The sequence below is a fragment of the Colletes gigas genome, unplaced genomic scaffold, assembly GCF_013123115.1.
Source record: "Colletes gigas isolate AHSC1104 unplaced genomic scaffold, ASM1312311v1 Colletes_gigas_Sc00004, whole genome shotgun sequence".
In the NCBI taxonomy this organism is placed as follows: domain Eukaryota; kingdom Metazoa; phylum Arthropoda; class Insecta; order Hymenoptera; family Colletidae; genus Colletes; species Colletes gigas.
The window spans coordinates 10,567,036-10,594,889 of NW_025106633.1; the positions used below are offsets into that span (position 1 = coordinate 10,567,036).

General features: G+C 36.1%; 7 protein-coding genes across 11 annotated transcripts; 2 read left to right on the forward strand and 5 right to left on the reverse strand.

The window, feature by feature from the left end:
* Window positions 1-53: 53 nt before the first annotated feature.
* Window positions 54-1,886, reverse strand: LOC122405325 (meiosis-specific nuclear structural protein 1-like). Its single transcript, XM_043409989.1, has 5 exons — window positions 1,629-1,886; window positions 1,061-1,563; window positions 784-981; window positions 428-566; window positions 54-342 (listed from the first exon to the last, which is right to left on the reverse strand). The coding sequence occupies exons 1-5, from the start codon at window positions 1,882-1,884 to the stop codon at window positions 95-97; spliced, it is 1,344 nt and encodes a 447-aa protein (XP_043265924.1). The 5' UTR covers window positions 1,885-1,886; the 3' UTR covers window positions 54-94.
* Window positions 914-27,219, reverse strand: LOC122405324 (spermine oxidase-like). 3 transcript variants are annotated; one of them, XM_043409988.1, is made up of 10 exons: window positions 26,704-27,219; window positions 26,373-26,628; window positions 25,969-26,179; window positions 25,642-25,881; window positions 25,424-25,555; window positions 25,147-25,349; window positions 24,919-25,039; window positions 24,681-24,839; window positions 5,983-5,988; window positions 914-924 (listed from the first exon to the last, which is right to left on the reverse strand). In XM_043409988.1, exons 1-8 carry the CDS (start codon window positions 26,906-26,908, stop codon window positions 24,702-24,704), a joined length of 1,506 nt encoding a protein of 501 aa, XP_043265923.1. In that variant the 5' UTR covers window positions 26,909-27,219; the 3' UTR covers window positions 914-924; window positions 5,983-5,988; window positions 24,681-24,701. The 3 variants fall into 3 exon arrangements, 2 of the variants coding, with proteins under 2 accessions (XP_043265923.1, XP_043265922.1); XR_006259757.1 differs by lacking the exons at window positions 914-924; window positions 5,983-5,988 and adding an exon at window positions 24,436-24,549 and having other exon boundaries at window positions 24,621-24,839; XM_043409987.1 differs by lacking the exons at window positions 914-924; window positions 5,983-5,988 and having other exon boundaries at window positions 24,551-24,839.
* LOC122405323 (ATP-dependent RNA helicase abstrakt) lies at window positions 2,210-5,139 on the reverse strand. Its single transcript, XM_043409986.1, has 10 exons — window positions 4,802-5,139; window positions 4,439-4,712; window positions 4,033-4,378; window positions 3,820-3,953; window positions 3,573-3,729; window positions 3,335-3,497; window positions 2,954-3,254; window positions 2,722-2,871; window positions 2,445-2,627; window positions 2,210-2,355 (listed from the first exon to the last, which is right to left on the reverse strand). Exons 1-10 carry the CDS (start codon window positions 4,832-4,834, stop codon window positions 2,219-2,221), a joined length of 1,878 nt encoding a protein of 625 aa, XP_043265921.1. The 5' UTR covers window positions 4,835-5,139; the 3' UTR covers window positions 2,210-2,218.
* On the forward strand, window positions 8,056-9,648 carry LOC122405328 (protein asteroid-like; the record flags this gene model as incomplete). Its single annotated transcript, XM_043409992.1, has 4 exons — window positions 8,056-8,223; window positions 8,300-8,782; window positions 8,876-9,049; window positions 9,106-9,648. Coding segments are annotated over 4 exons (906 nt in total), but the record flags the coding sequence as incomplete, so codon positions are not given.
* LOC122405329 (protein asteroid-like) lies at window positions 12,370-13,959 on the reverse strand (the record flags this gene model as incomplete). The annotated part of the gene is made up of 4 exons (XM_043409993.1): window positions 12,370-12,912; window positions 12,969-13,142; window positions 13,236-13,718; window positions 13,795-13,959. Coding segments are annotated over 4 exons (903 nt in total), but the record flags the coding sequence as incomplete, so codon positions are not given.
* On the forward strand, window positions 17,203-24,685 carry LOC122405322 (spermine oxidase-like). 2 transcript variants are annotated; one of them, XM_043409984.1, is made up of 12 exons: window positions 17,203-17,615; window positions 17,677-17,938; window positions 20,139-20,352; window positions 20,438-20,671; window positions 20,753-20,884; window positions 20,965-21,164; window positions 21,226-21,349; window positions 21,427-21,533; window positions 22,831-23,009; window positions 23,089-23,540; window positions 23,612-24,367; window positions 24,436-24,685. In XM_043409984.1, exons 1-12 carry the CDS (start codon window positions 17,468-17,470, stop codon window positions 24,562-24,564), a joined length of 2,937 nt encoding a protein of 978 aa, XP_043265919.1. In that variant the 5' UTR covers window positions 17,203-17,467; the 3' UTR covers window positions 24,565-24,685. The 2 variants fall into 2 exon arrangements, with proteins under 2 accessions (XP_043265919.1, XP_043265920.1); XM_043409985.1 differs by lacking the exons at window positions 17,203-17,615; window positions 17,677-17,938 and adding an exon at window positions 19,900-20,016 and having other exon boundaries at window positions 20,148-20,352.
* On the reverse strand, window positions 18,003-19,844 carry LOC122405327. Of its 2 annotated transcripts, none has more exons than XM_043409990.1 (7): window positions 19,602-19,843; window positions 19,224-19,467; window positions 18,932-19,127; window positions 18,728-18,855; window positions 18,459-18,641; window positions 18,232-18,401; window positions 18,003-18,159 (listed from the first exon to the last, which is right to left on the reverse strand). In XM_043409990.1, the coding sequence occupies exons 1-7, from the start codon at window positions 19,613-19,615 to the stop codon at window positions 18,027-18,029; spliced, it is 1,068 nt and encodes a 355-aa protein (XP_043265925.1). In that variant the 5' UTR covers window positions 19,616-19,843; the 3' UTR covers window positions 18,003-18,026. The 2 variants fall into 2 exon arrangements, with proteins under 2 accessions (XP_043265925.1, XP_043265926.1); XM_043409991.1 differs by having other exon boundaries at window positions 18,008-18,159; window positions 18,274-18,401; window positions 19,602-19,844.
* Window positions 27,220-27,854: the final 635 nt, after the last annotated feature.

Genomic DNA, 27,854 nt, shown 5'->3' on the forward strand with positions numbered 1-27,854 from the left:
AGACACTCGAGAATTTAATACGATATTCTGGCTTATCATAGAGAAACAAAGAAACAAAGAAAGAAAGAAAGAAAGAAAGAAAGAAAGAAAGAATTTATGCGTGTACCGTGTTGTTCGATTGTTGTGCTTCCCAAGTTTCAAGATCCATTTCCGAGTAACATTTGCTTTTACGGTTCGCGCAGACTTCCGCATCGCGTTTTCCTTTCCGCGTGACTCTGCCGTCTTCCTCTTTACCGCTTACCTCCTTTCGATCTATTCCGGATCGCGTATGCGCAACCTCTTGTAAATATTCTATTCTATTCCTCGTTATAGTCTCTCTTAATTCGTTTCCGTATCGTATACCTATGTGTAACGGGATACAATGTGCGGCAATTATTGTCACGTTGCAGAATTTTATTTGAAACACGGATGAATCAAAATACTATACTTTTCTCGCGACGAGCAAGCTCTTTTTGCTTTTCCTGTTCCTCTAATTTTCGTCGTTCGTCGGCCAGATATCTACCGAACGCTGCATCGACTGCATCTTCTTTCGCTTTTCTTTCGTCAACAGCTTTCCGATGCCTCGCCTCGGAATATAAAAAACGCAACTAAAGTAATATGTACATGGTACTCTAATTTTACCTTTCCGTTGGTACCGAACACGTTTCAACAAAACATAGAAATTTTCTAAAGGAAATTTATCGATACACCGTATTAAACATTAACGAACAACTTTTTAATGATATTTGAATGGAAACCTAGTGGTGATAAAAATGCGCACGCGATACACTGCTATAGTTTTACCATATCTTGCAACAGTTGTGTCGCAGTTTGCTTTTTCTTAAACGCTAGCTTTACCGCCTCGTTTGCCAATTCATCTTCCCTCTCTGCCAGATACAACTCACGAGTAATTTCTTCGCGTTCCAGTTTCTTGTATTCCTCGTTCTTGATCTTATTCGTTATCGTTTCTATCGTCGCGTCCTTCTTTGCGCGCGTATCGATCTAAAAGAGAAAATAATGCCACGATGTTTCTTTTTTCGCCCGGGACGTTCGATTCCAATAAACGAATTCCCCTTTAAACCTTTAGCCGGGCTTCTTCCTTTCGCAGAACCTCCTTTTTCCCAATTATCCGTGAAATCTGATCGTACTCCTCTCCGAGAACTTCCTTTCGTTTTTCTTTCCATATTTGCCTAGCCTTGATAAAGGCCTCTCTTTCGGCTTGCAACAGGAGAGCAGTGCCCTTGTTCGATTTCTCTGCTTCTAGGTTCTCTTTGCGCAACGTTTCTCCAACATCCTCCGATATTTTGCGCTCCCGGTGTTTCTCTTCCTCCTTCTCGCGCTGCATCCGACGATTATCAATCAGCTGGTTTTCCAATTCTCTTCTGTAATTCAGTTTCTTCTCTTCTTCTTGTTTCGCGTCGAAATGATCGATGTAAGGCCATACGTTAAACAAGTTTAAATTTAACGCCTTCCGGTCTCGTTTTCTCTCCTCGGTTAATCCGGCTTCCAGCTTCTCCACGGACCGATTTACCAAACTCGCGTACTTTGCTTTCCTCTTTTCCAAAAATTCTCCCAATTCGAAATCTGTGCAATGGTGCGGAAACGATAACTTTAAAATAACATCATGTAAAAGAAAGTTAGGCGCTTACGTTTACGAACCGACAGTTGTTCGGCCAATCGCCGTGCACGTTCACCCTGACTAACTTTCAGCTCAAAGGCTTTTTTATCCTGCTCAACTTTTATCGCTTCCGTTGCTTCTCTGCGATCGATATGTATTTCACGTAAACGTTGCTTCTTCTCGCTCCTTCCAAACAACGTTTGTCGACAATTTTCCATCTCGATGGTTTTCCGCTCCTGAATCCTCTTCTTCTCTTCGTCAACCGCCCCATCCTTCTCTCGAATCATCGTTTAACTTTAATTTAACCGAGTATGTTATTTACTAAACAGTTTCTACCTCTTTGTTTTATTAGAACTAGCTACCGGAAACTTATTGCATACGTATGCATATCGACAGCGAAAACATAAAAGGATCGCGTATAGAGATTCGAAACAAGGGAACGGTAAATTAAATAATTAATTAATCAAAGGACAAAAACGTATGGAACGCATAGAAAGAACGCAGACCGTCTCGCTTTACATTTTATTAACTTATCAACTATCGATACTATTTACACATTTTTCCCTGTTGTTGCGTTAATATTCCTTTTAAGAAATCAAAAATTTTTTCAAAATGTCTGTTTTAATAGTCGGCCGCGTTGCTGGCCAAATAATCACGACGCCCGATATTGGATGCTTGTTTGTTTTGGATAGCTTCCAGTTTAGGACATTCTGTGATTCTGTGACCAAGACCACCGCAATAGCTGCATCCACGTTCGTCTGAAACGTTAACGGAAATACTATTTCTTCTCTGATTTTAAACAAAAGGGAAATGAATTCATGAAACGATTTAACACGAAGCATTTTACCTCCCAAGTTTAGATACTTTTCGTTCTCCGAGCAAAGCTCCAACAAAAACGGTGGAACCTTTTGTTTCGCTTCCATGAGCAAGTGTTTTAGATCGAGCAACACCGATTCATCGTTTGCTTTATTAATGAACGTAGTCGCTATTCCAGTCCGCCCGGATCTACCAGTTCTTCCGATTCTATGCACTGTACAACAACAACAACAACAACAACAACAACAACAACGTATTATTTAATTAATTAATCTATTCGATATACTTGTAAAAGTATAATAAAGTACCATAATTCTCCACATCGTCGGGCATATCGTAATTTATAACGTGTTGCACATCGGCAAAATCAAGACCCTTGGATGCAACATCCGTTGCAACCAACACATCCTTCCGACCTTCGCGAAACGCTTCCACAGAACGTGACCTCTCTTCCTGATCTGTCAAACATAATAATAAAAAAGCAATTTGTACAAGCATCGAACGCGACATTCTCTTTCCGACCAGTCCGGTAAATATTACCTTTTCCACCGTGTATCGCCACTGCCTCGACACCTTTCAGCAATAAATACTCGTGAATAGCATCCACGTCCTGTTTCTTCTCGGCAAATATAAGTACCGGTGGTGGAGTCTTTTGTAAACATTCCAATAGATACACGATCTTTGCCTCTTGCTTAACGTATTCCACTTCCTGTATTACGTTCATCGATGCAGCACCCGCGCGACCAACGTTTATCGTTACTGGTTTTACTAAAGCGGATCGAGCAAAATTTTGTATCTTTTTTGGCATGGTCGCGGAAAATAGCAACGTTTGTCTCTGACCCTGTAAACAGTACTTATTTACCTTTAACGTACACGATACCATAAAATAGTATTAAAACCATCGCGGTTAAATATCTTTACCCTAAAAAACGAGAAAATCGTTCGCACATCCTCTTCAAACCCCATATCGATCATGCGATCTGCTTCGTCCATGCAAAGGTAACGACATACGCTAAGTTTTACCATCTTTTTGTCCAACATATCCATTAATCGTCCAGGAGTAGCTACCATGATATGCACACCTCTGTAACAACAACAAAAAACTAGATGTAATACAATGCGGTAAAAAAAGGATTGCAGTGCCAAACGATCCACCAACTTGTTGATCACTTCTAAAGACTCTGATACAGGCACACCGCCAATGGCTAAACAGCTACGAATTTCAGGACAGCTCGCTTGCCGTAGACTGTTGGTATAATGACGAATGATATCGTATGTTTGTTTTGCTAATTCTCGCGACGGACAAATGATTAAACCTGCAACAAAATTAAGCCAATTTTTTTTACTTTTATTACTCTCCGTATATACTATATGTACGTATGTGTATATACTGTAAATATTTATACCATACGGTCCTTCGTTTCTTACAAACGGCATAGCCACTTCTTGCTCCATGCAGAACATTATGATAGGTAACACGAATACCAATGTCTTTCCACTACCGGTGAAGGCAATACCAATCATATCACGACCAGACAACCTATAATATATCCAAAGAGTAAAAATAAACATTTTATTCTACCAAGAAAGAGTTAATGGTACGTTAAATATGTACTAACACCGTAGGTATTCCTTGAACTTGAATCGGTGTTGGTTTGACAATACCTTTTTGTTCCAAACCGCTCAAGATCCCTCTGTGAAATTTCATTTCTTTAAAACTTTTTAAAGGCGGTGGAACATCGTCCCCTTCCACCAAAATTCTAAGCTTCCTTCTAACTCTTTCGTGTCTTGCTTTTCCTAGCGCAAGAACCGTTCTCGGAGGTCGCCAGCTGGTTTTTATCGGATCTTCGTACTGAATACCTTTCGCTAATTCTGCCACGCCCATTAAAGCCTTGTTTTCCGCTACGCTCTCTAGAATCTTTTCTTCTTCTTTCAATTGTTTCTCCATAGCACTTTCTTTCTTAGCTGAAATATTTTGCCGATTAATTAACTTGCACTTTCGCTAAAATTCTTTAACGGACTCACCTTCTGCCAGCTTCTTCAATTCAGTGTGTTGATCTAATAAGGAAATATTCGATTTTCTTCCCCATACTTGTCCATCGTCGTCGTCTGCGTCGTCTCTTTCATTCTCGCTACTACTTTTCCCAATAATTCCAACAGCAGCTTCGTCCTTTGACTGTCCGAGCTTACCAAGCTTGGCTAATTGTTGCTTTTTGCGCTCCTTAACCGGTACATAAGGGATATAACTATCGTCTGTTTCCAAAACACTTTCCCCTCCTTCGTCTTCTCTTCTGTATCTCTATTAGATGTAACATATTTTGGTTTTTATGAAACCCAGGCCATTAACGAAAGAATTGTTTTACACGATTAATTGTACATTCTACTAACCTTTCGTGCAAGTTCTTGTTTACTTTCTGCCATCGTTGCAAAGATGTTAAAGAATACTTTGTGGTCGTAAGAACGTTCGAATTAATAATTTACACACTTAATAATTGTACATACATTTGTTGATATTATAACGACAATGCGGAAAACTTATTTTACAACCTGAATCAAACGATGCGTTGTACCATTTTCACGTTGCGATACATTCATTGTTTAATATTTCAATAATGTTTCTTAACAACATTCTTTTTCAATTTTCTATTTAAAAATTGCATTCACAACACTTTGAAAGTTTATTCCATTCAACACACGATACTATCTAAATCTACATACGCATTCAGCCAGAGATGCCAGAAAAGGACCGCCGGGTGCACACCGTGCACACGCACCCATGCCAGATACGCGTACGTGAGCTCGTGGAGTTTCGGAAAGTCGACAAAGGCAAACTGACGCATGCCCTCTTTCTCGATTCTCCGAAGCTGCCCGAAGTAATTTCGGACCGCTTCGTGGAAGTCGAGAGAGAAAGGCTCACATTTGCCTTCTCGCTCCCACACAACTGAAATCCGACCTCCCGTCAACGGCATACGATTTGGATTCTCGACTGCCCAGGCATTTTTACTTTCCGACCTATGTAGGCGCACATAAACAAAGTACCCATGATGAAAAAAAAATTTTGTAAAATTTATTTTACGGAAATACACGTTTTAAGACCTCCTGATCATATTTTAATTATTGAAAAAAAAGAAATTTTTTTTTATTCCCATGTATGAGCACACATGTGTATATTATTAATACGATTTTTGAAAATAAATAAAGTAAAACTTATCTCATTGAAATTTTTTGTAGAAGTTGAGCTGATGAATACCTAGAAAAAAGTATTAGACAACATTTAATTTTGATTTCGATTAAAAATCAAATTTATATTGTTTTAAATTCGCAACCATTAGCTCGGTGTTACCCATAATGAAGAAGTTGTTCTTCAAAGGTAACACCGATTACCAGGTCTCACCACGAGGAGGTTGCTGCGAGTGGAGACCCAAAGTGAGATCGATGGAACAAAGTTCGATCGACCTTCCTTTTTACACACTTAGAAACTAAAACGACGCAAAAAACAAGATGCCAAGTAATTACTTTTCTAAAACAAAGGAGGAAGCTAAATTATGGGAGACGCGACACGACGAAACGCGACACAATACTGCACAGTGCAGTAGGAACATGAGGTGCGACACGTACCGAATAGCGGGTCAAAAGGGGCAGCTCGTTGCCTCTCAGCAAGTCCAATTGAAGGGGAGGAGAATCGACGCACCAGACACGGGTTCCCCATTTCTCCAACGCGTCCTGCTGGGAGCCCGTAGGACCCAACCCGGGACGTCTGACACAGGAGAGGGATCCTGAGTCGGGGCTACCGCAGACAGGAACAGGTCCCCTCTACGGCCGATGACTCTTTCCCTAGAATTGTCTCACCAGAGGACGGCAACCGACCCTTCGAACCATCTAAACGGCCGATCACTTGCTTTCTACATTAAAGCAGCGGTGACCGGAGAAACGAGACTGGAAAAGAAGCTATTAATTATTTCATCACTTGGCAATCTACGCAGTAAATAAAATAATATACAATGTAAATTGAAAATTAACGTCGTAGGTGGAATTGAGAATTAATGTGAATTAATAAAATATAGGAAACATCGGAAAAACAAGGAAAAGAAGGAAAAAGAAAAATTCGACGTTAATTTTTACATTCGCGCCGCGCCTTAAAATTAATCGGCTTACATTTAAATCCCGGCCGATGAATCCGACGTCATCTATTGATCTCCTCCTCCTCCTAGAAATTGATCTGGTAAAAAACTGAAATAAAAATTAGTAGTTATGTGTACATGTAGACAAATAATAAAACCTAAATAACAAATTAGTTTGAAATAAGGAATTGGAACAATCCAACGAAGTAAATTAACGAAACGAATCATTCGAAAAAAAAGAAACCAACGATGTGTACTTTGAATTATAGATTAATTTTGAAAATTAAAAAACCAACGAAGCGCAAGACGAATAACAAAATAAATCGTAAAAGAACAAACCAACGATGAAAGCGAGACGAAGATAGAATAGAATAAATTGAAAAATATCAACCCAACGATGTAACGAATATAGATAAAACTAGATGAACGAAGAACCCAAATATGAAAATACCTATATACATAAAAATGCAGAAAAACACAATATTTTCATTAGTTATATTAATATTAATTGTATCTATACCAAAACCAAAGGGTGATCCTTCCTTCCTGGTCAGCATCGCAGAAGATATCTGAAACAGAAAACAAAAACGCGTGACAGTACCCCCGGCGGTTCCAGGAGTACTGAAAATAGTTGCCCAGCTGTGTCCACTTTTATGCAGTCAAGCCAAAGTATCAACGAGCCAATCAGCAGCCAGTCCGCTGGGGGCGACCATCGTCCGTCCTCCTTGAAACGTTATAAGAGCCCCCTGAGGCCCTCGCGCGGGAGTTATCTCCCAACCACCAAGCAAGACGGACCGCATCGAGATGAAGAATTTAATTGAAGATTTACATTCGATCAAAATCGAAGATGGCGGCCAAGGGACAAAACCGGTCTTTTTAAAGACCAAGAAAATCTCATTTGTGGGAACAACTTATGCAATGAACTGAACAACTTTTATATTTAACAACTCAGAGACACTTTACATCTCTGTTTTGTAACAACTTTTATATTTAACAATTCAGAGACACTTTACATCTCTGTTATGGAACAAGTTATGCAATAAAACTGAACATGGTATATTTGCCTATATGTATAGGAAGGAAATTCGTCGTTAGTATTGTCGGCAGTCAATGCACTTCATTATGCAAGATCAGTATACTATCTAATTTTATTTTTTATTATACCGGTTTGTAATATCGTAAAGATCAATGCAAAAACATTATGCACAGCTCTTGTATTTCTTTGATTTATCCAAGTAGTCAAAGTATAATATTTAACAAACATTTGATTCAAATAAAATAACGAATGACACAAAATTTGAGTACCTGTTACATGTAACCTATGTATAAATGCATAACTAATATTGATATACGCATAACGAACTTAGTTTGTGATATGAAACATTAAGAAAAGTGTAAATTAATAAGTAGGTTTCAAAATGGGTATTCCGGGTTTAACAACTTTCATAAACAATCGTTCAGATCGTTATTTGGAATAGTTCGAGCTACGTGATACGTATTTAGTTATTTAGCTGTCGAATATATAATTCGTACAAGTGCAATTGTGTTTTTGGCGGTGATTACGATAAATACGCTCAACGAGTATCGGATTTTTTTGACGATTTGTTAAAGTACAATGTAGTACCATTAGTTTTGATCGATGGCGGTTGCGAGGATAAGAAACTGCAAACAGTTATATCTAGAACTAAAGTAAAGATTCGTACAGCATCATCTTTTTCTCCGATCTGTCAACAGAAAATGAAATTTTTGTCCTTTACATATTTAGGAAGTTTTCAAAGATGTTACGAGAAAGAAGAATGTTCGTCATGTGCAATGCTTATTCGAAGCTGATAATGCTATAGCTACTGTAGCAAGGGTATTGAATTGTCCTGTATCGAGTTATGATTCAGATTTTTATGTGTTTGGGACATTGTACATACCATTTGATACATTGGACAATTACACGGTGAAAAGTTCAACTGGAAATGGTTACACGAAACGTTGTAAAATTTATAAAGTTGAACACTTATTAAATTCTTCTAGAGGTCTAAGTCAATCTACACTGCCATTAGCTGCAATATTACTAGGCAATGATTATGTAAAACGTGGTACATTTAGAAACTTCTTTCGTTATTTAAAGTTACGACGAATAAGAAGAAAAAGGTATAGTAATCGACAGTATTGTATAGAAGCAACTTTACAATGGTTGAGCAGGTTTTACACCTTGGACAGAGTAGTCATTGGAATACCATGTAGATCACCTAAAACCGTAAGACAAAATATATTAAGCATAATAGAAATCAATATAAATGGCTATACAAATGCATCTGCAGAAATACTTGTTCCATTGGGGTTTTTACAGGAATATGCAGCTCGTGCCACAACACATTCCATAAACAGAATTTTTAAATTTGATGGGGATGTTAATAGTCTAATGTACATAGAAGAAACTGATAAAAATGGAGACTTTGAATCATCCGAAGAAGAAGAAGAAGAGGAAGAAAACGAAGTTGAAATATTAGACATGCTTAAAGGGGTCAGAATCTGCTACCAATAATGCACTACTAGCTAATGTACCTAATTTGTTTGTAGATGAATTTCTTATGGGCAATTATCCTGCATATTTTATGGACTTGTTGGTTCGACGTTTATATATTTGTCCTGTACAAATAGAGGATTATTCCTATCCATTGAGCAATGTAATAAGTTTAAAAATTATTAGAGTTATATATGCATTTCTGTAATCAGGAATGAATAGAAGGAGAGGTTTCATGAAATACATGATGAGAGACTGTAATAAAAAGCTTAAATGTTACGAACTAGAAGGCACCGACACTAAATTTTCTTCCCCATTACTGTCCCTATCTAATCTTAGAGAAGTACCATTAACGAGTCCAGGATTAAAAAATAATGTACAAACATGCGTCATTGATTTTTCATTACCATTTGAATTTAAATTCAAGTTATATAGACACAAATATATAAGCAAAGCCCATATTGAATGAAAAATTGATACGTAAATACACGTTTCAAGACCCTCTGATCATGTTTGACTTAAAACAATACTTTGTAAATAAATCGTTTGAATATAGTTTATCGAGTAAGACCTTCGAAATTATTTTCAAACGATTTATTTTCTAATTGTTCTACTATTTCAAATAATAATTTTTTGAACTTATAGCAAAGAACGTTTATTTAATATCAATTCAATAAATTCAATTTGTATTTGTATATTTTTCGCCTATATAGGCAAAAATATACCATGTTCAGTTTTATTACACAAGTTGTTCCAAAACAGAGATGTAAAAAGTCTCTGAGTTGTTAAATAGAAAAGTTGTTCAGTTTAGTGGTTCCCACAAATGAGATTTTCTTGGTCTTTAAAAAGACCGGTTTGTCCTTTGGCCGCTGCTCGTGAACCATCATCTTTGGCCATCTTCGATTTTGATTGAATGAAAATCTTCAATTAAATTCTTCATCTCGATACGGTCCGTCTTGCTTGGTGGTTGGGAGATAACTCGCCGATGAACGCCTCAGGGGGCTCTTATATCCTAGGAGCACGGACCCTGACCAGTGACCGAGCGACATCTGTGCAATTTTGATACACGAATTGTTAACGAATTGTCCCCCAACATAAAATTAAAGAATCATTATTTCGATAATGAAATACTTATAGGTCTATATAAAGCATTTCTACATATTCTCCGTCGAAACACGCGTTGTTTGTAACTTGAAACATTAAGATCCTTCAATCCGTTCAGAAGTTATAATGTTTTAACCATACGCATGAAATTTCGAGCGAACATTTCTGAATCTTTAAAACATTATAACTTTTGAACGGATTGAAGGATCTTAATGTTTCAAGTTGCAAACAACGCGTATTTTGATAGAGAATATGTAGAAATTGAATATTGAACAACTCAGAGACTGAACATCTCTGTTATGGAACAACTTTTATATTTAACAATTCACAGACACTTTACATCTCTGTTTTGTAACCACATTTATATTTAACAATTCACAGACACTTTACATCTCTGTTTTGTAACCACTTTTATATTTAACAACTCAGAGACACTTTACATCTCTGTTTTGTAACCACTTTTATATTTAACAATTCACAGACACTTTACATCTCTGTTATGGCACAAGTTATGCAATAAAACTGAACATGGTATACATATTTGCCTATATGTATAGGAAGGAAATTCGTCGTTAGTATTGTCGCCCGTCAATGCACTTAATTATGCAAGATCAGTATACTATCTAATTTTATTTTTTATTATACCGGTTTGTAATATCGTAAAGATCAATGCAAAAACATTATGCACGGCTCTTGTATTTCTTTGATTTATCCAAGTAGTCAAAGTATAATATTTAACAAACTTTTGATTCAAATAAAACACCGAAAGACACAAAATTTGTGTAAGTACCTGTTACATGCAACCTATGTATAAATGCATAATAACTAATATTGATATGCGCATAACGAATTTAGTTTGTGATATGAAACATTAAGAAAAGTGTAAATTAATAAATAGGTTTCAAAATGGGTATTCCAGGTTTAACAACTTTCATAAACAATCGTTCAGATCGTTATTTGGAATATTTCGAGCTACGTAATACGTATTTAGTTATTTAGCTGTCAAATATATATTTCGTACAAGTGCAATTGTGTTTTTGGCGGTGATTACGATAAATACGCTCAACGAGTATCGGATTTTTTTTACGATTCGATAAAGTGCAATGTAGTACCATTAGTTTTGATTAAATAAAATTAGATAGTATACTGATCTTGCATAATTAAGTGCATTGACGGGCGACAATACTAACGACGAATTTCCTTCCTATACATATAGGCAAATATGTATACCATGTTCAGTTTTATTGCATAACTTGTGCCATAACAGAGATGTAAAGTGTCTGTGAATTGTTAAATATAAAAGTGGTTACAAAACAGAGATGTAAAGTGTCTGTGAATTGTTAAATATAAAAGTGGTTACAAAACAGAGATGTAAAGTGTCTGTGAATTGTTAAATATAAAAGTTGTTCCATAACAGAGATGTTCAGTCTCTGAGTTGTTCAATATTCAATTTCTACATATTCTCTATCAAAATACGCGTTGTTTGCAACTTGAAACATTAAGATCCTTCAATCCGTTCAAAAGTTATAATGTTTTAAAGATTCAGAAATGTTCGCTCGAAATTTCATGCGTATGGTTAAAACATTATAACTTCTGAACGGATTGAAGGATCTTAATGTTTCAAGTTACAAACAACGCGTGTTTCGACGGAGAATATGTAGAAATGCTTTATATAGACCTATAAGTATTTCATTATCGAAATAATGATTCTTTAATTTTATGTTGGGGGACAATTCGTTAACAATTCGTGTATCAAAATTGCACAGATGTCGCTCGGTCACTGGTCAGGGTCCGTGCTCCTAGGATATAAGAGCCCCCTGAGGCGTTCATCGGCGAGTTATCTCCCAACCACCAAGCAAGACGGACCGTATCGAGATGAAGAATTTAATTGAAGATTTCCATTCAATCAAAATCGAAGATGGCCAAAGATGATGGTTCACGAGCAGCGGCCAAAGGACAAACCGGTCTTTTTAAAGACCAAGAAAATCTCATTTGTGGGAACCACTAAACTGAACAACTTTTCTATTTAACAACTCAGAGACTTTTTACATCTCTGTTTTGGAACAACTTGTGTAATAAAACTGAACATGGTATATTTTTGCCTATATAGGCGAAAAATATACAAATACAAATTGAATTTATTGAATTGATATTAAATAAACGTTCTTTGCTATAAGTTCAAAAAATTATTATTTGAAATAGTAGAACAATTAGAAAATAAATCGTTTGAAAATAATTTCGAAGGTCTTACTCGATAAACTATATTCAAACGATTTATTTACAAAGTATTGTTTTAAGTCAAACATGATCAGAGGGTCTTGAAACGTGTATTTACGTATCAATTTTTCATTCAATATGGGCTTTGCTTATATATTTGTGTCTATATAACTTGAATTTAAATTCAAATGGTAATGAAAAATCAATGACGCATGTTTGTACATTATTTTTTAATCCTGGACTCGTTAATGGTACTTCTCTAAGATTAGATAGGGACAGTAATGGGGAAGAAAATTTAGTGTCGGTGCCTTCTAGTTCGTAACATTTAAGCTTTTTATTACAGTCTCTCATCATGTATTTCATGAAACCTCTCCTTCTATTCATTCCTGATTACAGAAATGCATATATAACTCTAATAATTTTTAAACTTATTACATTGCTCAATGGATAGGAATAATCCTCTATTTGTACAGGACAAATATATAAACGTCGAACCAACAAGTCCATAAAATATGCAGGATAATTGCCCATAAGAAATTCATCTACAAACAAATTAGGTACATTAGCTAGTAGTGCATTATTGGTAGCAGATTCTGACCCCTTTAAGCATGTCTAATATTTCAACTTCGTTTTCTTCCTCTTCTTCTTCTTCTTCGGATGATTCAAAGTCTCCATTTTTATCAGTTTCTTCTATGTACATTAGACTATTAACATCCCCATCAAATTTAAAAATTCTGTTTATGGAATGTGTTGTGGCACGAGCTGCATATTCCTGTAAAAACCCCAATGGAACAAGTATTTCTGCAGATGCATTTGTATAGCCATTTATATTGATTTCTATTATGCTTAATATATTTTGTCTTACGGTTTTAGGTGATCTACATGGTATTCCAATGACTACTCTGTCCAAGGTGTAAAACCTGCTCAACCATTGTAAAGTTGCTTCTATACAGTACTGTCGATTACTATACCTTTTTCTTCTTATTCGTCGTAACTTTAAATAACGAAAGAAGTTTCTAAATGTACCACGTTTTACATAATCATTGCCTAGTAATATTGCAGCTAATGGCAGTGTAGATTGACTTAGACCTCTAGAAGAATTTAATAAGTGTTCAACTTTATAAATTTTACAACGTTTCGTGTAACCATTTCCAGTTGAACTTTTCACCGTGTAATTGTCCAATGTATCAAATGGTATGTACAATGTCCCAAACACATAAAAATCTGAATCATAACTCGATACAGGACAATTCAATACCCTTGCTACAGTAGCTATAGCATTATCAGCTTCGAATAAGCATTGCACATGACGAACATTCTTCTTTCTCGTAACATCTTTGAAAACTTCCTAAATATGTAAAGGACAAAAATTTCATTTTCTGTTGACAGATCGGAGAAAAAGATGATGCTGTACGAATCTTTACTTTAGTTCTAGATATAACTGTTTGCAGTTTCTTATCCTCGCAACCGCCATCGATCAAAACTAATGGTACTACATTGCACTTTAACAAATCGTCAAAAAAATCCGATACTCGTTGAGCGTATTTATCGTAATCACCGCCAAAAACACAATTGCACTTGTACGAATTATATATTCGACAGCTAAATAACTAAATACGTATCACGTAGCTCGAACTATTCCAAATAACGATCTGAACGATTGTTTATGAAAGTTGTTAAACCCGGAATACCCATTTTGAAACCTATTTATTAATTTACACTTTTCTTAATGTTTCATATCACAAACTAAGTTCGTTATGCGTATATCAATATTAGTTATGCATTTATACATAGGTTACATGTAACAGGTACTCAAATTTTTTGTCATTCGTTATTTTATTTGAATCAAAAGTTTGTTAAATATTATACTTTGACTACTTGGATAAATCAAAGAAATACAAGAGCCGTGCATAATGTTTTTGCATTGATCTTTACGATATTACAAACCGGTATAATAAAAAATAAAATTAGATAGTATACTGATCTTGCATAATGAAGTGCATCGACGGGCGACAATACTAACGACGAATTTCCTTCCTATACATATAGGCAAATATACCATGTTCAGTTTTATTGCATAACTTGTTCCATAACAGAGATGTAAAGTGTCTCTGAGTTGTTAAATATAAAAATTGTTACAAAACAGTGATGTAAAGTGTCTCTGAATTGTTAAATATAAAAGTTGTTACAAAACAGAGATGTAAAGTGTCTCTGAATTGTTAAATATAAAAGTTTTTACAAAACAGAGATGTAAAGTGTCTCTGAGTTGTTAAATATAAAAGTTGTTACAAAACAGAGATGTAAAGTGTCTCTGAGTTGTTAAATATAAAAGTTGTTACAAAACAGTGATGTAAAGTGTCTCTGAATTGTTAAATATAAAAGTTGTTACAAAACAGAGATGTAAAGTGTCTCTGAGTTGTTAAATATAAAAGTTGTTCAGTTCATTGCATAAGTTGTTCCCACAAATGAGATTTTCTTGGTCTTTAAAAAGACCGGTTTTGTCCCTTGGCCGCTGCTCGTGAAACATCTTCTTGGCCGCCATCTTCGATTTTGATCGAATGTAAATCTTCAATTAAATTCTTCATCTCGATGCGGTCCGTCTTGCTTGGTGGTTGGGAGATAACTCCCGCGCGAGGGCCTCAGGGGGCTCTTATAACGTTTCAAGGAGGACGGACGATGGTCGCCCCCAGCGGACTGGCTGCTGATTGGCTCGTTGATACTTTGGCTTGACTGCATAAAAGTGGACACAGCTGGGCAACTATTTTCAGTACTCCTGGAACCGCCGGGGGTACTGTCACGCGTTTTTGTTTTCTGTTTCAGATATCTTCTGCGATGCTGACCAGGAAGGAAGGATCACCCTTTGGTTTTGGTATAGATACAATTAATATTAATATAACTAATGAAAATATTGTGTTTTTCTGCATTTTTATGTATATAGGTATTTTCATATTTGGGTTCTTCGTTCATCTAGTTTTATCTATATTCGTTACATCGTTGGGTTGATATTTTTCAATTTATTCTATTCTATCTTCGTCTCGCTTTCATCGTTGGTTTGTTCTTTTACGATTTATTTTGTTATTCGTCTTGCGCTTCGTTGGTTTTTTAATTTTCAAAATTAATCTATAATTCAAAGTACACATCGTTGGTTTCTTTTTTTTTCGAATGATTCGTTTCGTTAATTTACTTCGTTGGATTGTTCCAATTCCTTATTTCAAACTAATTTGTTATTTAGGTTTTATTATTTGTCTACATGTACACATAACTACTAATTTTTATTTCAGTTTTTTACCAGATCAATTTCTAGGAGGAGGAGGAGATCAATAGATGACGTCGGATTCATCGGCCGGGATTTAAATGTAAGCCGATTAATTTTAAGGCGCGGCGCGAATGTAAAAATTAACGTCGAATTTTTCTTTTTCCTTCTTTTCCTTGTTTTTCCGATGTTTCCTATATTTTATTAATTCACATTAATTCTCAATTCCACCTACGACGTTAATTTTCAATTTACATTGTATATTATTTTATTTACTGCGTAGATTGCCAAGTGATGAAATAATTAATAGCTTCTTTTCCAGTCTCGTTTCTCCGGTCACCGCTGCTTTAATGTAGAAAGCAAGTGATCGGCCGTTTAGATGGTTCGAAGGGTCGGTTGCCGTCCTCTGGTGAGACAATTCTAGGGAAAGAGTCATCGGCCGTAGAGGGGACCTGTTCCTGTCTGCGGTAGCCCCGACTCAGGATCCCTCTCCTGTGTCAGACGTCCCGGGTTGGGTCCTACGGGCTCCCAGCAGGACGCGTTGGAGAAATGGGGAACCCGTGTCTGGTGCGTCGATTCTCCTCCCCTTCAATTGGACTTGCTAAGAGGTAACGAGCTGCCCCTTTTGACCCGCTATTCGGTACGTGTCGCACCTCATGTTCCTACTGCACTGTGCAGTATTGTGTCGCGTTTCGTCGTGTCGCGTTTCCCACAATTTAGCTTCCTCCTTTGTTTTAGAAAAGTAATTACTTGGCATCTTTTTTTTTGCGTAATCTAGTTTCTAAGTGTGTAAAAAGGAAGGTCGATCGAACTTTGTTCCATCGGTCTCACTTTGGGTCTCCACTCGCAGCAACCTCCTCGTGGTGAGACCTGGTAATCGGTGTTACCTTTGAAGAACAACTTCTTCATTATGGGTAACACCGAGCTAATGGCTGCGAATTTAAAACAATATAAATTTGATTTTTAATCGAAATCAAAATTAAATGTTGTCTAATACTTTTTTCTAGGTATGCATCAGCTCAACTTCTACAAAAAATTTCAATGAGATAAGTTTTACTTTATTTATTTTCAAAAATCGTATTAATAATATACACATGTGTGCTCATACATGGGAATAAAAAAAAATTTCTTTTTTTTCAATAATTAAAATATGATCAGGAGGTCTTAAAACGTGTATTTCCGTAAAATAAATTTTACAAAATTTTTTTTTCATTATGGGTACTTTGCTTATGTGCGCCTACATAGGTCGGAAAGGAAAAATGCCTGGGCAGTCGAGAAGCCAAATCGTATGCCGTTGACGGGAGGTCGGATTTCAGTTGTGTGGGAGCGAGAAGGCAAATGTGAGCCTTTCTCTCTCGACTCCCACGAAGCGGTCCGAAATTACTTCGGGCAGCTTCGGAGAATCGAGAAAGAGGGCATGCGTCAGTTTGCCTTTGTCGTCTTTTCGAAACTCCACGAGCTCACGTAAGTAAGTACGCGTATCTGGCATAATCGAGTGCATCGAAATTTCCATTAGTAGTAAGTGGTAATAGTAACGACAAATCGGACAATTTCCTTAGCGTCTAACGGAGTGGTGGGGATAGCAGCAAGCATATCCTACTCGTAACATGATAAGCACGATATGGTTATGTGGATATTCATGGTTATATAAATATTAATTAGAAGGATGTCGTGTATCTGGATATCTTTATAGTTAATATTTATAGTAATCTGATTAGGCTCCAAGTAAGAACGGTAATTGTATCGTAATGCTATAAGCATATGGTTATGAAAATATGTAAAGATACCGGCAGTACGATAATCAATTGCTAATCTTTTACTTTGGCACGTGTTAATATGAAATAATGGTTAACGAACCAAAAATAATAATTATTGGAGCTGGAGCCGCAGGTATTGCTGCAGCAGCTAGATTGATAGAGAAAGGTTTCGGAAACGTGACGATTCTTGAAGGAAAAAATCGGATTGGTGGCAGAATACACACGGTAGAATTTTGTAAGTAACATATTTGATTTGCATCGGAAATCACAGGCTAGTTATGTTTCTGTATTTTCAGCGGATAATGTTGTAGAATTAGGGGCGCAATGGGTTCATGGTGAACGTGGAAATGTAGTCTTTGATCTTGCTTCTCCACATAAACTGTTGGATTCGTCAAGATGTTTCAACGATTTCAATGGACATATTTTTGTGACCGCGCAAGGTGAAATACTACCAAAAAAGGAAGCCGTAGAAACATTAAAGTTGTATTATTATATTTCCGAGCATGTCACAGACGATATAAACAATTCAAATTCTTACGGAGAATATTTTATAAATCGGTAAGTACATAAATTTAAAAATATATACACATAAGATACAATATTATTCTCTGTATAAAAAGTTTTCTCATTTTTATTCTATAAATATTCACCTTGAGCATTTTTTTAAAAGAATGTTCTCAATAAATGCATCGATGTCGCTTTCCCTGAACCATGCCTGCAACGTTGGATGCAAATTTGCTCTTATTACCGTGTAAACTTCTTTATCAGAAACTATACACCTAATCAAAGATTTTCACCTTTATTATTATGTACATTAAACAGAAGCATAAGTACGATATCGATGAACACACCTAACACGACAATTGACACATTGATTTCTCATATATTCGTACCTCAATAAGGAATATATATATTTTATATACTTTGTGTCCAATTTATTTTGATCTTCGCTATATATATTTTTAGGATTATGTATTTTTTCCAAGTATCCTTGCGTTAATATCGGTACGATGAAATTTACCTAAAAGTAATCGATAAATATTAAAAAGATCTTCTAATAGGAAACACACAAGATTACCTGTTTAAAGCAATCATCTACAAACTCTTCCGCTCTGCTGTATACATAGTTTTCTTGTTCTTGAAGTATGAGTACTCCGATTCTAGGTTCTTTAGACCTAAATACTTTTGCTATACGTTGTGCTGTCGTTAAGCCATCATCGGCAAACGTTAACATGACTACACATCCGTACATCCGTTTAGTCTACGAACAAGGTAAAGAAGAAAATTTTTTATATTATTTACCGTAATCCCATTCTTTAAGTATTTACAGCAAACAATCTATGGTACCTTTTGTAAGTTATCTTCTACGACGTGTTTACAATTGTCTCTCTCCTTTTCTGTTTTCTGCGCAACTTCTATCGGAGTTAAAATTAACGGTGCTCTTGGAACACTTTTCGATCGTAATATGGTAGATTCTACGCAAGTATAAAGAAACTTTTCTATTTACAGAAAAAATATAGATAACATCGTATGCAACAGTTTTTAAACTACCATCGGTCGTAGCATTTTGTGGAATTGCATCCATTAAATCAGAAATGTTGTCCTTTATTTCATTAATTACATCGAAACGATGCATTTTTTGCAAGGCGTTTAAAATTTTATCTATAGTTGCTCCAGTGTGTTGTACGTACGCCAGCAATACGTAATAAGTTGGATCCTGCAAGCCTTTGAAGTCATATTCTATACACTATAGAAAATGAACGGTCGTTAGAAAAATAGAGTTATTGGGTAAAATATTGTTGCTAGAAATTAATTATGTCGATAACACTTTATGCCCTCGTACACGTATTTGTTCTATCGTTAAGCCCATGTGTGCTGCAAATTCTTGCCATCCGCTGTACATTTTTCCTGTAGCGGTAGAGCTCAATAGCAAGCATAATTTTTGCAACGTAGATCGTCCAATTTGCTCAAATAAATAGGATGCATGAATTCGTGCTGTAGCTCTTTCTATATTTAATGTTACTGTATCTAAATTTGGTGGGTCATTTACCTCCTTTCTTAACCTTTCCAGTTCAGGATCTATGTTACTAAAATCATGTTTTCAATTCCATGTTACTTTATTTACTAAACGGAAATAGTAATTACAACGATACATGCATTTTGAAAAATTACAACTGTAGAATGTTTTTATTTCAGATACAGTTGAGAAAATAATTCGTACCTTTTTGCAAACATATTGTGTATATCTATGATACATGCAGCAGAAAGATAAGTTTCAATACTTTCTTTCTTTGACTTTAATATTATAGTGCATCCCTGTACGTTGCAACGTTTTTAAAAGCATATTTTCAAATATAATATAAAATTAACACGAGCAACAGTATAAAAAATGATTTACACGAAGACGTTAATTTTACGTACACGAACGTACTTACGTACGGTTCTATGTCAAGTTAGGAAATCTTGTTTCACAAATATACCATACCTACCCCCACCACTACACACTTCAAGGCCGATGACTCGTATTGCAATCTGATTTCACCGCTTAAATTTCGAATTGAAGCCGCGAATTCTAAAACACGTAGATCGAATATCACATTTTAAATTTTTACAAATTAAATTTAAACATTGTAACGGTATAACAATTTTCGATTATTCTCTGCAATCTGCTTCTGACAGAAGTTAAAATTTTTGTAAAGTTATTTTTTGAACTTGGATTGTGATTCCATTGAACGATGTAATCATTTATTGTTTTCAGTTTTTATAGAATTTTCGAGGAAAATCCATTTACTACTCCCGATAGAGCAGAACAGTTGTTAGATTGGATGCATAAATTTGATAATTCGTTTCAATGCAGTGATTCATGGTTTGAGGTTTCTGCTAAAGAAATAACGAATTATTGGACCTGCGAAGGAGATCTTGTACTTAATTGGAAACACCGTGGTTATAAAACACTGTTTGATTTATTATCTGTAAGAGGAATTTATATTAATTATAATTATAATATACTGTCCAATATTTTATAAAATATATCGTTCTGTACCATTATCCTTTCAGCGTAAGGCCTGTGGTAAAATGAACTTATTGCCCATAATAGAAAAGATTGAATTTAATAAAGATGTTTCTAATATCGACTATAGATCGCGTAACAATATAGTTGTAAAAACAAAAGATGGTGTTAAATACACAGCATCTCATGTTATATTTACTCCGTCTCTTGGAGTTTTAAAAGAGAAACACGCTACGATGTTCGCGCCGATCTTGCCTGATAAAAAACAACGCGCAATCAAGGCACGTTTTCCTGTATACAATTTCATTATGCGTTTCATTTAAATCAGTTTCATTTAAATAGATTCTAATTATATTATTTAGGGCTTGAATATTGGAACCGTGAACAAGGTGTTCCTGGAATTCTCGCATAGATGGTGGCAAGAAGATTGTGCCGGCTTCAGTTTAATTTGGTCCAAAGAAGATAAAACAGAATTTCTTAAATCTCACGGACAAGTACAGTTGTATTATTTAATTCGACTATACTGTTGTTAACTCGATTCTTAACTATATTAAATGTATTGTGTGTGATTTAGGAATACGAGTGGCTGTGCGATGTTTTTGCATTCGTTCCTGTAGACTATCAGCCACGAGTATTATGCGCATGGATCTCTGGCAAGTATGCGAAACAGATGGAATCACTGTCCGACAGCAGCGTATCCGACGGATTGTTCCTGCTATTAAAAATGTTTCTCGATAAAGCGTACAATATCCCGAAATTTCATCGAACGATTAGGTAATAAATATTTCAATTTCAACGTTTAAACATTTTCTAATGTTTCTTTTATTGCTTATAGATCATCGTGGTATACGGACGAACATTTCCGTGGATCTTACAGCTTTAAAAGCCTAACGACCGAAAAGCTGAGTGCGAAGACAAAAGATTTAGCAGATCCACTTATAACGGCCGATGGCAAGCCTGTATGTGTACTTTACACAATTCAATACTTGAACAATAATGTATATTAAATTTCCTAATAATCTTGTTTGCTTATTAGGTAATTCTTTTTGCCGGAGAAGCAACGCACGATCATTATTATTCTACCGTGCATGGAGCAGTTGAAACGGGTTTCAGAGAAGCAAATAGAATAATAAACTTTCATAGGTAAATTCTAGAATATTTTTTATTTTTTTTAAATATTTCAAGATTATTCGGATAATGTAGTTATAGCATACAATGGTACAGTCTGTTTGATCATTCGTTCCACTAATTCTGATGACGGATTTTAAATTACAAGTATTGATTTTGTGGAAGCAAAAAATGATAGAAATGTATCCTTTGGTAGACGCATCGATGTATGAAAATGATAAAATTGTATCGTGATTCCGCATTATTCGATACTCTGTTTAATTTTACCTATCTCTAACCATCGTCAAGATACAATTTTCTCCGGTTGCGACTCATCTTCCATCACACTCGACATTTTTCAAATTCGTTTAAGCATCGGATTCAATAGATATTTGTTGAAAGATAATTCGTATGATTTTTTACGTTTATTATTTTATACATTTTACTATCATTATTGCTTTTAAAGTATTTTTATTTTAACGGGAAAACACGAGTGAAAGATCAGTGTATATTAAAAATATTTAACGTTTATTAACGCATTCTATTTGTATTGATCAGCATGGTTTTTCTTAGGCGGTTAAAGTCACAGCTCTAAGTCCAGAGCCACATGTTTCTTCATAAAGGACGATGGTCATTTATAGACTTACTTGATGCTTTACACAACATCCAAGGAACAGATACTTCTTATATGTATATTTAGAACTTTCTAAACGAACAACATTAAGTTGTACGTGAATATTTGAAATATGTTTCTCTACCAAATAACTGTTTATTTTTATTATTTTATCCCCATAGGGAAAGGAATTTAAAACATATACTTCTGTACTTAGCCTTTTATAACTCAAATTATGCCTGGCTTCGGAAAAGAAATTATAACCAATGATAACGAGATATAAATTGAAAGGTAACTCTCGTTGATCGGGAATTTTCAAATGTAACGATCCTTGTCCGAGATATTAATAGTTGTATTCTGATTGTTCGTAGGCTATACTATTATTGCTTTTAAACTGAAATTTATACTTGTTGTGCTGATCGTAGAATGAAATTAGAATGAAAAAATGTAGATAATGGACTTGAGTCACACTGGGTTATAGAGGGTTAATATTAAATGCTTTGCTGATTACTGTCAAAAATTCTCTACTGATTATTATTATAAGTAATAAATAATAGATTTTGTCATTATTTTGTTGTTACGTTTGTTATAGATGTTATCTGTAATTTATATTATCTTGGTTAATGTGTGTGCGTGCGTGCGTGCGTGTGTGCGTGCGTGTGTTAGAAATTCTTAATAAGTGGAAATGTTAATAAAAACATCACGATTGAAATCGTGTAGAACGTGTGGTTGGTTAAACCAAGCGATAAGCAGCTTGAAGAAATTGGGAAGGATGGTGGGCAGTGCGAACCAGATTACAGCAAGAACGAAAGTTGTAATAGTAGGTGCAGGTATAGCAGGATTATCAGCTGCAAAAACATTAGAGGACGCAAATTTTTGCGATTATCTACTGTTCGAAGGTAAATGAAATTCGGATAAAAGTTCTACTTAAAGATAAATGTATTATAGTCTATGATCAACTGTATTTTTTCGCTTTAGCTCAAACCGTGATTGGTGGTCGAATTCGTTCGTTAGCGTGGAATAAAAGTTGGATAGAAAGTGGTGCTCAATTTCTACACGGCGATCAAAGTCTGTTGGCACAGTTATGCTATCGAAATGGTTTACTTTCAGACGTTTCGTTTAGAGACGGTCAAGGTATTTTCATTCGTAATAACGGTATTAGAGTCGATGAAACGATAGTAGAAGAGATAGACGATCTTGTTCGTAACACTCTAGAAGATTATGAAAACAGAGACGTCGAACCAGGTTCTGAGAATATTGGCAGAGTTTTAACGAATTCCTTAAAAAAACACTTGCAACAAAGGGACGAGTCGGCAACAATAACAGACATAAAAAAAGAGTTATTCGATTGGAATGTTAGATTCCTGATGATCGACAATTCCTGTCTCACATTAGACGAGTTGTCCACAAAATACTGGGGGAAATTCAAGGTAAATGTACATCAGATAGGCGATTTGTACCCTCGAACGGTCGACGATATTAAAATTTACGCATTTTACAGTTTGTCGGAGGACCGGAATATCTTTCGTTTAAAGCCGGATACAATTCATTATCGAAACTTATCGCCGATGGATTGAATGGAAAAAATTTGCGTCTAAACACTTCCGTTGATTTGATCGAGTGGCAACAAGTTGTCGTTAAGGATCGCTCTACTCCTGTTCTACTCACACTCTCCGATAACACGAAAATTCTCACCGACTGTGTTATAATCACTAGCTCCCTTGGTTACTTGAAAGAGAATTACAAAAACATGTTCACCCCAGTGTTGCCGTCTCCTTTTGATCAGGCAATCGAAAGCCTTGGATTCGGTTTGATTAACAAAATCTTCCTGGACTTTGGTACACCATGGTGGAAACCTGGTACGAAAGGATTTCAACTGCTCTGGAAGGAAAGCGGCGTTTCGGATATTTATTGTAATGAAACGCTGCCCACATGGACCAGAGATCTGACAGGCTTCGATGTACTTCCCGATCACGAAGGTGTGCTTCTCGGTTGGGTCGGTGGTCGTGGTGCCTATATCGTTGAAACTTTAAGCGAACAACAAGTAGCAATAGATTGCGCAACCTTGCTCAAACATTACTTGAAGCTAGATGCGATGCCGTTGGCGAAAAGATGTCTGCGAACGCAGTGGAACGCAAACAATTACGTCCGTGGTAGTTACAGTCATATTTCAACAAAATGTGATGAGAACGGGGTATCGCCGGCCACTTTAGCAGAACCAATATGGAGTAAAATAATAGGAAACTATAGCAGTAAGGTAAAGAAACTGACGCGCTTCGTTATGGAATACGGAGGAACCTGTTACAGAGTATTGTTTTATTTTAGGATATACCTGTTATTATGTTCGCCGGCGAAGCAACGCACGACAACTTTTATTCGACGACTCACGGTGCTTACGAAACTGGTGTAAAACAGGCACAAGTTTTTCTACGGCATCACCTTTTAAAAAATTGATCTTTAAATATGGCAATAGTGATCGTCGTTTTGTACATATGTATACATAAACGCACAGTTTTAGTTTAGAAGAAAGAGGAAATTTTTATATTTGGTACTGTACTGGTAATTTCGCGTTTATACGACAACGTTTACAATTAATTCCGTTCCGTTCTACTATCGTTTTCGTCGTACAGTTTTATCAGTCTCTCGGCTTCTCTCCATCCAGAACCAATAGCGCCGTGCACCGTAGAGAAATGGTATTCGTTGGTAGCTTCTCCCGCAAATAGTATCACCTGGAACGAGAAAAATACGCGATGCAGTTTTAGCTCTCTGATTTCTCGAAAATTATTGTCATTTAGTCGATAAACTCACCGGTTTACCCATTTTCATAATCGGTTCGGCCAACTGCTTCGCACTTGTGTTTCTTCTCACAGTTTCTATGCTTTGGTAGCTATACGTGCCACGGAAGTGTTTATTTTCATGCCATTTACTTCTACAAAAAAAAATCAAAGATACGGATATGTCGTAACAAGATAAGAACGAAGAACAACATTTTCATAATCCCAAGATATGCTACTAGTGTATGTAGATACCGATTACCTTATCATTGCTGTTGGTCTAGCGACTTTGTATTCCTTTCCTAAGAAATTTTCTAACATGCTTACAGTCTGCTCCAGTACTTGATCGTCCGTCAGATCGTCCATCAAACGTCCACCTTTCCCGGAAATCCATAGGAGCAACAATCGAGGCTTATGTTCGACGACGTACGCTCCCATCGTGTATGGCAGCCACCTCGTTTTCGGCTGAAAGATGTATAAACGCGTTTAAATGAATTTTTTTCATAAAAATCGTTTACTTTCAGTAAGTAGGTACTTACATCAGCATCGAGCTCCATTCTTTCCGCCTCGCTCCACAAGAAGCTGAAGCCTCTGTTTTTCATTCCTCTATCGTTGAACCAAGTATCGTTAAACGCCAGGATTATTTTACAGGCATTTCCAAAACCTAAACCCTAAGGTACAAGTTGATAATAATATTTAGTTTGAAACTCCATAGACACGAGTTGCGAGTAGACCGCGTTGGACGAGCAAAGTGCACCTTGATATTTTTTATCTTTGATTCTGGTAGTTGAGGATGAAACAGTGTCTCGTATTGTGCCTTAAGCACTCCTAAAGAAGGCGTCATGATTACATGGTCGGCTATATATTCGTTTCCGTCGAGTGTCGTTAGTTTCACGGTACTACCGTTTTCGCTCGAGTAATCGACTTTCGTCACCTCGGCTTTAACAATTGTGTTATTTAACACGGGTAACTCCTCCTCCGGGTTTGGAAATTTTTTCTACAACGGAGAAATTTAAGGACAATTACTACTACTATATCGATAGCGTTAGAATATTATTTTCTAATAGGAACGCATTCATCGCACCATTAATATGTCTAAGATGGTGCTGTATCCGCGTTCCTTCCAATTTATCGTCTTGTCCCCCTCGCATCCCATGTACGCATAGTCCAACAACGATAAATCGTACCAGGAATCGGCGGGATCGAGGCTTGTTTCCATCATATGTAAACGCCATAGTAATTCTTCCTGCATTGTATCGTTTAATTCCGGAAATAGTGCAAAATGCTGTTTCGACCTAGCAACGCAAATTTAACATTGTAAATGAATGTACAAAGTGTGACTTATCGCGTATTTTTTTTATTATCATTTATAGATAGTTGGATTAAAATCTGAAATCTTTTGTCTTTCGTTTTTAATGTCCGATAATGAGTCACGAATACCCTTGCGATACGGTACATATCCACTTTATGTACGTTTATAGTTCGTACTTTTTTTCAAAACATTCGCCCATAGAAGCAGTGTTGTTGCAATCTTCTGTAGTGTCTATCGACTCGAGTAATTGGATAAAGAATTCCGTAACGTTGCTCATAATTTCCGAGTCGAGCAACTGGCCAGACTTGGTGTATATTTCGTCGTAGTACGGATCCGAGTGATCGGTAACGTTTAAAGGAGCTGCCAATTGATACGCAACGTTTCCTTTCTCGCCATGAATCCATTGCGCGCCTAAATCGACGACATATTCATCTATGGGAACACAGAGATGTCGCGTCTCAGATCATCGTTAATCGAAAATACACGTTCGTATCTTTGGAAACTCACCAAATTTTACTGTGTTTACACGTCCACCGATTCTGTCTTCGGCTTCCAGGATGAGAACATTATCGAAACCGTTTTCAAGTAACTTTGAGGCAGCCGCGATACCTGAAGCACCGGCACCGACTATCACGATTCTCGGTGATCCCGCGTCCACGTGAATCGTATTTTTCATCAAACAGAAAAGAAACAAAATCGCGGTTGAGAACATTTTCCCAATGCCGCGGCAATCTTTTCAACACAGATTACTCACTGTCGATTGACAGAACGGCCGTCTAGTATGTACCATTACGCGGTAACTCTTTATATACGTTTTCCGCTCTTATTCATGAGACAATTTATCTTTGATGAAGGAATCGGAGCAATTGTTTGTAGTAGAGAAAGATAATCGTTCAAAGTATAACTAATTACGTAATTGTTGTGCCGATGGATCTTCGTTATGATCTTACTTGTAACGAAGAACACGTTATCCTATGTAAATCCGATTTACACTACTTGAGGAAAGGGGACGCGTAAAACTGTTGTATTTCATTTTTATTAAACAAGCGAATGAGAATCCAATCGAATGGTTGACATACCTACCCTAAAAAGAAAATAGAAGATACAGATGTAAGTAAGTAGGTACATTACATTACATGCGGAGCTAGGTTTCTTTTTCGACCGGCAGATCATACCTTATAATTTATTCATTTTTTATCAAATTACTATTCGTTATTATTAACGTAATCACAAGTATGTACGTTTTACAGATACACATATCCGACACCCATAATTTATTCGCATTTTACATCATTGAATCGAATCGAATCGAATCGAATTTTAGGAAAGTATTTGCGCGTAAAATAATTTCAAAATATTCGTTATGATGCCTATGTCCGGATTAACAAAAGATATCTGGAAGGACAAAAAAGAAACGCGATGATATGTGAGACGATCTACCAATTTTATTTATCGCTTCTCTATGTTCGTCTTGCCACGTGCATGTATAGTGAAGTTACGTAAATCTAGAAAAATAATAAAGTTCAATGATTATGATATGTGACTTGCCGAAGGGGCATGCGATCTACAGATTGAATCCATGGATCGAATTCCCGAAGCTACAAGTTACGTACTATTAATGCATACATATGTATGTACCTACTACTTACTTACATCTT